General features: G+C 36.4%; 1 protein-coding gene across 1 annotated transcript in view; it reads right to left on the bottom strand.

The window, feature by feature from the left end:
* NSUN3 (NOP2/Sun RNA methyltransferase 3) overlaps nt 1-12,919 on the bottom strand; it is a 52,947-nt gene that overhangs the window by 27,560 nt on the left and 12,468 nt on the right. The window contains exons 4-5 of the mRNA XM_030860989.2: nt 5,197-5,351; nt 4,347-4,468 (exon numbers count right to left, since the gene is read on the bottom strand). Of these exons, the coding sequence (XP_030716849.1) occupies nt 4,347-4,468; nt 5,197-5,351 (277 nt within the window). The remainder of the gene's footprint in view (nt 1-4,346; nt 4,469-5,196; nt 5,352-12,919) is intronic.

Raw genomic sequence — 12,919 nt, 5'->3', positions numbered from 1 at the left:
GGAAATCTTCCATTCTGATAGAACATTATGTCCAAAGATTACTTTTCCAATATGTACATATAAACTTTTTGGTCACTGTGTTGATGAATGATGAAGACCATGCTCCAAAGGCACGAAGTATCCCGTACCTCAGCTCAAGAGCATGACAGAAGAGATGTTGTTGATTTTTTAATGTTTCTTTTAAAACATAACTCTTGTTGTAAGAGTAACACTTTTTAAGGACTCTTATCTGGATGATTTTTACAAATTTTAAAAACATTATCAAATAATCTAAGCTTCCTTTTTCAATGAGTTCACAAAGTGGATTTTACTTGTCAAGTAGTGAGAAAAGAAAACCAGAGGGGTCAGTATTTTAAATGTGATTGATTTGGAAATGGGTGACATGATACACTACTGCAATAAGATACTTATATTTTTGTTATAAATCATACTCTTCAGTTCATGCTTTCTCACCTAAAAATCATGTAAACTTCTCTTGCACAAACTTGGCCACTTTCTAAAAAGACTATGTATATATCATTTTTAGCATATTATCCCACTTTGTTTTTCCTAATATATTTAAATAAAAATGAGGCAAGAGAATCTGATTATGTAGTGTGCACATACATAGTATGTAACAGAAATGACTGGTCTCAGAAATTATTTTGAGAAAAGATAATAAAGGTATACTTTCAAATGGCACTTCATTAATAGAACTGACTTACACTCAAATATTCCTTATATCCTTGTCCCACTTTCTCATCTTCTGAAGCATGTGAGAGTTGTATATAACTTATATGTTCATGTTGTATAAATTTAATAGAAGATTCTAATTTTTCCATCTCTGTATGGATAAACTAAAGAGTCCCCAATAGTGTATAATAAACTCATATGGTTTGGGATTTCCTGTCATCGTGTGCCTTCCAATACGCTTTTCATGCCAAAATAAAATCAGATTACTATTTTCACTATTATATATAATTATATACATGCATTAACCTTTTTAAAGAATTTCTAAAAAACAATTACATATCTACATTACTCCTTTTAAAAAGTTTAACATCAAAAAACTTCTATTAAAGTGTTGATTTTCATTGATGTATCACATTCATAAAAACGTGTAAGATTAATGTTTGGCTGTAGAATATTTGGTAATAGAATATTGGTTTTTCAGAAGCTAAAATTCTGAATACTATGCAGGTTGCCTATTTAATGTAAATATGAATGATTTCTGGTAAAGTGAGTGAATAATAACCATGGAAGCTAGTTTATATCTTTGAGCACCATATCTGTCAGCAGACATGCAGAAACATACAAATTGAGTCTTCGACAAAACAGTACAAACAAAAAGCTTTCCTTATTTGCCACTCAACTATCCTTTTCTCACTTCTTTTCTCCCTTCTGAGTGCCATCTTCTGTCAAGCTAGGCAATATTTGCTTGCTTGCTTTCTAATTGTTCTTTGCAAATGCAAATAAGGATCTGCTATCAATCCTTTATACTTCTGACTAAAACTCATACACATCAATGTATTTATTCTCTTGCATATGCTTGCATTTAAAACCTTCTATTTCTTACTGCGGAATAAAAGGACTGCCTTTTATTAAAGGATGACAAGGCAATAACTATATGAGGAAGATTTGGAAGAAAATAAGAGAAATTTCTTTGTATGTGATATAGTAAAAGAGCTATACCTGATCAGAAAATTACTATAGTCTCTATAGTCTTTTTTTTTTTTTTTTTTCATTTTTTGGAGTCAGGGGCAGGAGATAAAAGAGAGATTGTGGCTGGCATTATCACTTTTTCCTATATCTTTTTAACCCCCAAATTTGTAGACGTTAGGGAATTAGAACCATTATCTGTGACTATAGCTTGTGTATCACGCTCTTTCCTCTTTATCCTCATAATCACATAGCCAAGGGGCTCAGCGTTTCAGCTGCCTCAAGCAGCTCCTAAACCTCTCACACAGACCAGGCATCAGAGGCAGGGAATGCAGAGTAGTTGCTCAAGGAAAAGAATGGGAGGGGGCTGGTGTGATGGTCTTTCCCAATCACATATAATTACATGAAAACCTACACCATTGTGATTGAGATGTCAATTTTGCACCCCGTTAATATGCTACTAAAGTGATGTGATGCTAAAGCCATTTCTTTTGGGGAGTAAGATGATGGGAGAGAGGGGTAGACACTAAAGAAGAGCCTCACTTGTTAGGGCACACGACGGTGTGGATGTGAGGTTTACTCAGATGCATGATTTTTGTGATGATGATCAAAATGCTATATGATGTTAAGGGATATGTATTAAATGGGGGAAAAAACTAAACTGAAACTAAAATCATGCTTTGGTTATGTAAATGCAATACTAATCAAAATAAATTATGTGAATTGCTTTACATTTATGCCTAATTACCATGCAGTACAATAATGATTATGTCATTATTTTTGTCAGATTAACTTTGCTATAAATTTAATTACATGTGTAAATTCTAAATATTCAGCCCTTGTAATTTAGTATTTTTAAACAATTATTTACTGAACCCCCTTCTATATGCCAGACACCAAACTGCATATTGGGAATAAAAACAATAAGACAATCCCTTCTCCCATGGGGCTTACAGTCTTGTTGAAGAAAGAGACAAGTACTAGGTAGATGTCCAGCAGAGGAACTGAGAAACAATATATTTTTAAATGAAGGTAAGGACATGAGGGGAATACCAATCCCAGTCCTAGGGAGTTAGGTACGGGTTCAATAAGGAGATCTCAGAGCTGATTCCCAAAGAAATAGTAGAGATAGCCAAGAGAACGGGGAGAATGAGTTAGAAGAACTCTTAAGTATAAGAAACAGGAAATGCACTGGCCTCAGAATAAGAAACCATATTCAAAGAAGATGTGAATATCATACTAAGGAAGCTGAAATCTTAACAGTAACGGGGAACCACTGCAGACTTCAAACAGGAGAACGACGTGATCAGATTTACATTTCAGATCAGATTTGGCTTTACTGTGGAGAGTGAAGAGAACAAAGTAGGTTTACAAGGAAAAGACTTCAAGAAATATTAAGAACAAAAAGGAGCCAGTTTCAGAACAATGTTCACACAATAACAGCAGTTTTTTTTTTTTTTAAACATATTTCTCTCTATATATATAGTTTTCATGAGAGGAAAGAAAAATGGTATCCTCAGGAAGCCTGGCTGCTTACAGCTTAAAAAAAAATTAGAGGTCACAATGCTAATAAGCCACCATAAGATTTAGTGTCTGTTGGTGTAAGGCATCACAATGGCAAAGCCCAAAGTAACAGGAATAATTAACTAAAGAGCCAGATCAAGAACGTTTAGGTAAGAAAAAAAGACTTAGAGCTGGATCAATGCGACGCCCCAAGAGGTAGAAGGGAAAGGTGGCATAGAACTCTCAAACTATCTCAGGGTTACAGTAAATGAAAGGCTGACCTTGGAAGAATGCAAACAAACAGTCTAACTGCCAGATGAAAAATGTTTAAGAACCCGCTGGTTGGTGCTAGCTGGAATCACCAGAATGAGCTGAGACACAATCTCGTACAAAAACAAGACCATGTATTAGTACTGGTTGTAATACTTTGGTAATGGCATATGTTCACTGTTGTGAGTCAATCAGAAGTTGGAAGTAAAGCATGTTGTCAGCAGTGCATATAAACTGTCACTCATTCTCATTCCACATGTAAGATCATTCCACATGTAAGAAGTAATGAGTGATAAGTTATCACTTAACTATATTTTAAATAGTCCAAAGAATTTTTGTTCCACATTAAACAGTAGGAATTACTTGGGACTAGGGTGTAAGTACAAATTTCTTTTGAAACCAGGACAGGATGCCCCAAAATGACTCTGTTCTGAAGAAACCAAGTATCTCTCGTGGTCATGCCCTTCTGGAAAATTCTTAGAGGAGAGATAAGTGCTAACAACAAACTACAACTTCCTACTCACACAGAACAATGTGTTCATTACTAAAAAAAAAATGTGTCCTGGTCCAAAGCTACTCTTACGGGGGCTGCTCATATTCTGGTGAAAGAATACGGTGATGAATCCTACGCTCAGATGGTCCTGATAAGCAAACAGCTTTAAACCATAGTAAAATCATTTGTGTCCTTTAAAAGACAATGCACAGCAACACTAGATTTCATTGAGGGGCTGCGGGGACAGAGGGGGCAGAGGTGACATTATACAAGAGCTGAAAGGGAAGAGGTTGAGAATTTTCTGGGTGCAGACTTTGGAGGATTAATTATTGACACCTACACAGGAAACCCTCCATTTGGGAGCTGCCCTGTGTCATGTTTTGTCATGCCTACTTAAATTATATTAGAAACCGAAGTAAGCTTTTATATTAACAGCACTCACCTTAAGAGTTCTATCTGTAGAAGAGGCAAATTCCTCCTTTGGCTTATCCTACAGGCTGCATTCTGAGAATCAGAAGAGAACAACCAACTTCGATCATTTGAACACGGAGCATCAACTAACACCTACAGAAAAAAAAGGACACGTAATGCAAATATGAACTGAAAATATATCCTCAGACACAAAGTACATGGGAAGCTAAGTAAATCATGACAAAAAGTAGCAAATAAATAAATTTATTTTAAAACCGAAAATACACCTTGGTAAGTTCTTCATGACATTTCTTCACTAATACTTGACAGAAAAATTTCCTGTGCACTTTCAGTGTTTGGGTTTTTTAGTGGGCGGAGAATGAGAGGACTAACAGTCTACTAATATCTACCAATATTTCATATTTTGATGACAGCAAAAACTTTTACAAGTTACTCATTTTAAACAGATGTTACTATACTTCTGAATTCTCAGCATTTATTTTTAAGAATTAATAATCCAACTTCAGTTTACTGAAATGCTTTCTTTGCCTTCAACTGTCATACTCTGATATGAAATGTTACCGAATTAAAGCAATACTGTGCACATGTTTGAGTACTGACCCAAATAATATCTGATCTCTTCCTGAGTATCTTTGAGGTACCTGGAAATAAAAAGCATTCTATAATCCCCTTCTGCTTCCTTTGAACATGCTGACCATCAAATGAAAACTGCTTCCATGTTCACTTTATCAAAATTTCCCAGGGTACTGAGAAATTGTATGAGGCTATGTCTGGAAGCAGATGGAAAACAACAACAACAAAGCAACATAACAGTGGTATCACTGGGAGTCTATCAGTCTGTCACAATGTAATAAAAGTACCTTGTCAAACGTTTCAGGCTGGGAATCTCCCATTTCTCTGCCATCCAATTCAGACACTTTAATTACATTTACCAAAGGCTGTGGGATGAACGATTCTAACGTCTGCCTCAGCCACCTCAACCTCAGACTATCGTATTCATTACAATGAAGATAACCTAAATGTAAAGGATTAAAAAGTTTTAAAACGAACACAACGGAATTGTTAAATTTCCACTTTTGATCAAATAAATTTCAAAAAGAAATTGGTTCATCATAATTATGCAGAAATAGGGCTCAGAGGTAAACATTATGATTCTCTTATGTTTAAAAACAGAAATACACTCACAAACACTTCATAAAACATTTACCATAGTCATGCCCACAGAGCCTCTCAGAAGCTCTCACCATTTACTCATTCAAATTTCATTTTGAAGATGAAAACTTTTAGAGAATTATGGATTCCCAAAGATATGCTATACAACCAATACCTCAGACACAGTTCTCTCCTAAAGCTCTTAAGAGTAAATGATATATAAAGTTCCTTCTAGGACAGAACACCTTCATTTTAAATAAACGAAATGTGGTATGTGGAAAAAAGCATGTAAAGTGTAATTGGCTTTACGATAAGAAAGACATGGGCTCAAATTATGAGCTGTGAGACTGTGGGGAACTTACTTAGCTCTCCTCAAGAGTCTCAGTTTCCTTATCTGGAAAATGGGGACTGTCCCTAGTGAAGGGGTTCAGAACACACCACTTCAAAATATGCTGCTTTGACATATTGATTATTTTGAGTTAAAGGCACTTGAATAACAGCTGATGCACGAAGGGCATTCTGACCTTTCTTTTTCTTCCTGAAAGCAGGAGGTGTACTCCCATGTGAAATATACCCTCCCTATACCAGGAGGAAAGAAACATTCTTATCACCAGAAACACAGAGTAAAGGCCAAGAGAAAAAAAATCTGTATGCTTGACTCCTGTTACTCTGTCTTATGTTGGTCACAGCCAGAAGCCCTAAGAGGACACAGGAGAAATTTTACCACCTCTACCTTACAAAGTGGTTGTTAAGATTAAATGCTACACCCTAAACTTATACAGTACTGTATGTCAATTACATCTCAATGAAACTGGAATTTAAAAAGTAATTGTGATATTTTAGTAACATATCTAGCATAGGACTGCAAAAGTAGTAACAACAAATGTTTATAATAATTACTAACAATTCTTGAGTCCCTATTAAAGGCTAAGCACTGTTCTAAGACTTTACATGTAGTAACACATTTAATCCTCACAAACCTATGAGATAATTTTGTTATGGTTTCTGTTTTACTGATAAGGAAACTGAGGCCAAGAGAGGTTAAGTAATTTGCCCAGGTTCACAGAGCAGGAAACCAAGACACTTGGTTCCAGAGCCCTACTTACTTTTAAGCACCATGCCATGCTGCTTCTCAGTAATAGAAGGCATTTAGCAAATGGTTCTCTCCCTAATAAAATAGTTGTTTTGTTCTTCCTTTATTTAAATATATATTTATAAATATTTATATATATTTATTATGTAGTGACATAAATTTCCTATAATATATATTTAAAGACAAGCATATTTTTAAATGCATAAAAATATGAAGAACATCAAAAATTACCTAAAACCCATTGTCTTCAGATAAGCACCATCTAACATTTTGACAAATAATCATACCATATTTCTTTATGCCTATATGCACATATAAAACTTATATAAATGGAATTATATATTTTTGTAGTGTCTTTTTTTCACATTACTCTTCATCTACCCCCTCCACCAACTGCCCAACTACCCCATATACATATGCTTATATAACTGTCTACATACCCAGGATTATATTTACACACTTCTCTGTCCCATTACTCTCCATATATACCAATATTTCAAAGGCAATACCACCAAGTCAATCAGTAGATATATAAATCATTTGTTTTTTTTTTTTTTTGCTGTACGCGGGCCTCTCACTGTTGTGGCCTCTCCCGTTGCGAAGCACAGGCTCCGGACGCGCAGGCTCAGCGGCCATGGCTCACGGGCCCAGCCGCTCCACGGCATGTGGGATCTTCCCGGACCGGGGCACGAACCCGTGTCCCCTGCATCAGCAGGCGGACTCTCAACCACTGTGTCACCAGGGAAGCCCTATAAATCATTTTTAAAGGCTGCTAAATAGTACATAGAAAAAAAATGTGTCCTCCTTTATTCAACCATTGCTAATTGTTGGGCATTCACACTACTGTCACTACTACTGTCACTAATAATAACATTATTATTATTCAATAAGCCTCTTTATAAAAGTGTACTTTCATAATGTGCTTTTATTATTAACGGGATATTACCAGAGGAATAGATAGGTTTGGGTAGGGGAATTTTTAGTTTTAGTAAATACTACCCTGTCCCACCACCAAACTCTCACAGAAGTTTTATTATTAGTCTGATATGGCTTGTTATGCTGTAGTATAATCCTTGCTGTCTAACACAATTCTTTTCATTTGTCTATTCATCATTTGCTTTTGCTTTTCTGTCAACTGCCTATTCTTATCATTTGACCTTTTTTTCCATTGCACTATTTATATTTTTCTTACTAACAGGTAAGATGTACTTTCATATTTTGAATATTAACCTTTTATCTGCCATCTGATTTGCAAATGTTTCCTAAATTGTCTTCTGAATTTATTTGTAGTATCTTTTTAAGTACATAAGTTTCACAATTTTTTTAATAGTCAATCATATCATTTTTATAATTTCTAGGTTTTTTTAATCTTATTTAAGGTGGTATTTTCAACCATTAGATTTTCAGGTCTAATTCAACTAAACATTCACACAGGCCACATTTGGCATCATCCTACACAGGACAGAAACTACGTCTTTTGCCAAGAGGGCAGGTGAGACATTGCTTTTTCTTGGAAGGCCTTGTGGCGGTCCACACAGGTGGTAATTCAGGTGCAAGAAGATGAGCCTCATGTTGGGCAGGTGTAGGAGCTGTTCTGGTTTAAAAGCCTCACGTCCCACAGGAGCCTATACCTCTTCTAACAACTCCACAGGCACAGCTTCCAGGGTCCCCACAAGGGACATGCCCATTTACAAGAGTCACTGCACTCAGGCCCAAAGCATGGCATCCCCATCAGGTCTTTAGGGTTTATTTACTCTTTCTCGCAGTGCACATTCATTTTATCCATCAGGGTCATTTTTATCAAAAGCCTAGAAACAAAGTGACAATTTCTGTCAGGTTACCAGGGAAACAAATCAAGAGAACTGAAGGTGAAATTCTAATGCAGAGTAGGAAAACTTTCTGTAAACTCTTTGCTCAGAAGTATCTGTGTATACGTGTGTGTGTGTATACACACACACACACACACACATATTGTTGTTTTTCTGGTTGTCACTCCACTGTTAAAAACTTGTAACGGCTTCCCATCATCCACTAAATAAAGTTCAAACATCTAGCTTTAATTAAATGTCTGTAATAGTGAGACCTCAAGAGAATTGTTCAATTTTAACCACTAACTCAATTATTTTACCAAAATATTCTGTGCTCCACCAAACTTGACTGACTCGTCTATTTGTCAAACATACTATTTACCTCTCCTATAGTACTTAACATATTTTATGTCATAGCAGAGTCCATGTGCATTGCTTACCTTTGCTACTACCAGGGCTCCAAATTTCTATACAGAAGGAGCTCAAGAGATGGCATCAATTTTGTTGGTGGGGAAAGGAGTAGAAAATCACCTTAAAGCTGCATTTGTACAGGTAGTACATTCTTTTTTATTTAGTTTACACTGTTTTTTGGGGTGGTTTTTTGGAGGATTCACTAATGCAGCTTATGGATAGGTGTCTGAAAGCTCTGTCTTAGCCTGAAATTGCTAGAAAACAGTCTAAGACAAAAGTTTACATTATAGAAGGGGTACAGTCCCAGGGACACAAGAGTGAGAGAAAAAAAGGAAGTAAATCATGCAAGGAGGGAGCACAAATATAAGAGGGTTTGTAATAAAGCTAGCTACAGCTTCGCTCAGTCTCTCAGGATATGTCCATAGTCTGAAATTACGGACCCTTGTCAGAAACTGGCGTTTAGTGAAGTAGAGACGAAGAACAAATAATCTACTGGCTTCTTCCTGTATCCAGCCTCTCATTGGTTAAAGTCCATTCCAAGAATTGATAACTCCCACACACTTCAGGTTTGTGTTATCTGGCCCCTCCCAGCAAGTACTAAGGAAGCCAGAGAGTCCCGAGCCCAGGTGCAGCAAGCACTCAGGTGTGGCGACCTCTACTTGTCAGTTGGCACCCATCCAAAGGCATCCCCAATCTATGGCAGTAGTAGCAATAGCAGCAGAAAACTGCAGGATGGCCTGAGCCTTTGCTAGGGTTTCTCCAGTGTGGAAACAATTCAAGTGGCTCAAGCCTTAAGGTGAAGGGTAGCAGGAAACGTGAAGCCAAACATATCTGTGATGGTGTGTAAACCAGGGCCATGACAACCCCCAAAGTCATACCCTGTCTCCACCCTGTCTGTCAATACTAAGGAGCCTCAAAGGAAAGAATCACATCTTAATTTCATTCCATTTCTCTCTTTTTCTGATTTAGATAGTTTACATTCTACTTCTATTCTTTTAGTGGTAACCCTAGAGATTTTAACATGTATATGTAGAAGAAAAATCTAAATTAAGGCAATCGCCACCATTTTTCCTAAAAGATGTAAGAATCTTATAACACTTCCTCCTAAATAAGATTCTACTGACATTGTGTATTTGGGATTTATTAGGGCTTACTTTTTTTTTTTTTTTTTTTTTCAGTACGTGGGCCTCTCACTGTTGTGGCCTCTCCTGTTGCGGAGCACAGGCTCCGGACGCGCAGGCTCAGCGGCCATGGCTCACGGGCCCAGCTGCTCCGCGGCATGTAGGATCCTCCTGGACCGGGGCACGAACCTGTGTTCCCTGCATCGGCAGGCAGACTCTCAACCACTGAGCCACCAGGGAAGTCCTGGGCTTACATTTTTTAAGTGCATAAAATGTTATTATCATTGTCTTCCATAGTCAACGACTGTTAGATTTTCCCCATATATTTCCCAACTTCTTTGTTCTCCATTTCTTTTTGCATCTTCTATCTTCCATCTAGTATGGCTTTCCCTCTTCCTCTAGAATTGTTGGTGACAACCTTATACTCTTGTTCTCTCTTGGTCTAACAAAATGTCCATTTCACTTTTGCTCTTCAAGGATATTTTGGTGAACATATTTCTGAACTGACAGTCATCTTTTCTTAGCACATTGAAAACATCATTCCTCCGAAAGCTGGCTTCCATTATTACACTCAGAGGTCAATCCTCAGTCTAACTGTTGTCCTTTGAAGGTAAATAGTTTGTCCTCTCTGGCTGCTATTAAGATGGTTTTTTATTTCCAACGTTCTGCAACTTCATTGTAATGGTCTATACTGGCTTAGCTGTGGTTACAAAATTTCAGAGGGTATGTCCATTCCTCCCCCACCACCAAAGTTGAAGACAGGCTTTCCTTTCAGTCCCTTGGAAAGGACAATTTCTTCCTAGTTTACCTTATTGGAGGGAATAGCATTTTGGAGTCTCAGCTTTATGTAAGTTAGTCTCCTAGTAGATGCTCTATTTGAGCAGGCTCTGTCTTCTTTTTTATTCCCACATGTTCATGAAGCACTAGAAATCAACGTGCAACTTTTTGGGGGAAGCAAATGCTCTCAAGTGAAAAGCCAGCTTCAATGCTCGATTTACCTCCTAGGTTCCCAATCTTTTAATTTTTGGCCACTGAGTATTTGCAGATCATTGACACATTTAAAAAGATTTTGTTTTTCTTTAATATTATATCCCATATTTTTAAGTTATTTTCAGCAGGAGAGTTGGCTAAAATACATAGTTTGTCATACCACAGGAAACAGAAGTCTTAGGTATCTCTATATCCTTCAGAGCTCTACACCTACCATCCAATGCCTCGCACATTGTATGTGTTCACTAAATGTGGCTGACTTGATGTGAAACATGACATTATAATAAAGAATATTCAAATTGCTAAACCTGAAAATCAGGGAAGCTTTTCATTAAATTGTAGCTTTAGTCAAGATTCTCAATTCAGCATTTAAAAATAACTCTCAGACGAAATATAACTTTATACTATATTATTGTTTGGTCTAGACATAGATTTTATTTGAAATAGGCTTAGATTGGTTAAACTTTTTAAAATATATAATGTAAGGCATCACAATCCAAGATTCATATATATACTAAGACACACTACATTGAGACAGAATTTCATGCTTAAATTGTCAAAAATAAACCAAATCTTTTTTTTTCAGCTAAGTAGAAAAGAGGGTGAATTTAAAAAATTCTTGAAGAAGTCATTGTGGTTTTTCAGGAATAGCATTTTGGAGTCTTGGCTTTATGTTTTATTTTTTTACTACATGTTCCAAAATGGTCATTGCTAGTATGATTTCCAAAAAGAAGGTGCACCTAATGCAGGGAGTTCTAGGAGATGAGGGAGCAGGAAGGAGGGCAAAAGCAATTTCAGTAAAGAAAGAAGTCTTTCTAATCTTCTCTACCACCAAAGGCTAACTAGATGTAAAAAGAGTATTACTGACAGAAAAGAGAATTTCATGCCAGCCCTCAGCAAGAAAGTTGATGAAGCCACTCCATCAATCTGGGTCATTCTTAATATGTTAATGCTTTCCTACTTAGAATTGTTTTCTCTTTTTCTATCAACACCAGGACATTATGAAGGCTATGCTGACAAAAGCAGAACAAAAAACAGTGGACAATCCCTCACTGTGCTAACAGGTGGGAGCAGCTGGACCAGAAGAGAAGTAGACTAATTTTTTTAATCATCCTAAAATACGAGCTTTTTAATCATTCAAAGCTGTGAGCCTCCTGGCCCAGAATAAAGGCCAGTACTGATCTAAAGAAATTCAGTGGATAAATGCACACTTAGTGCAGCCATCATTTTAAGCTTTGCTTATAAAAGCTTTTTTTAGATGGCTTCTGCATTCCAAATTCAAGCACTGTAGCTAACCTAATTTGGGCTTTGAGCATCAGCATGAAGACATCTGTACTTCTTAGTAAACCATTATCATTAGCCCTTCATAGATGAAAAGCTACTTTACTTGGAACACTGCCTGTAATTCATTGCCCTTGATGTAAGAACAGGACGATTCTTCTGCACTTCAAATTCCTAGAATATGTCTGTTTGCCTTTGGATTCCTAATCTGGAATTTCCTTACCATAAACATGTAAAACATTTATAGCCTACTAATGAGGATAATCTAGGATTAAAATGTCTTCTTTTCAAAATGGTACCCAAATTTGGCATTTCTCTTCCATCTTTCACAATACTAAAAATTCTATATTCAAAACTGATGCAACAAACAAAATAAGAGTACTGTCAAAGAACACACAGTGAAAGTAATAATAATCCTTATAACATGATTCCATAAAATTTCACTTTCAGCTCAAATTGTAAAATAAAATAACCTTACAAAATAAATAATCTCTTTCGTTGTGATTTCTCACAAAACAATACAGCAAGCTTCAATAATAGAGTTTTAACCACAATTTGAGAACACACAGTATGGTTTCACCTAAATATACAGTTAACTGATAAATTTGTACCAATGCCTGGTACAACTGGATTCACAGTTCTCATAAAAATGTTTGTAATCTATTTCAATAGGAATGCTATCAAAGGAAGATATAAAGTGGCAGTCCTCAAACTAGCATATGCATGC

This window comes from Globicephala melas, chromosome 4 (assembly GCF_963455315.2).
Source record: "Globicephala melas chromosome 4, mGloMel1.2, whole genome shotgun sequence".
In the NCBI taxonomy this organism is placed as follows: Eukaryota; Metazoa; Chordata; class Mammalia; order Artiodactyla; family Delphinidae; genus Globicephala; species Globicephala melas.
This window is presented reverse-complemented; position numbering and strand designations above follow the sequence as displayed.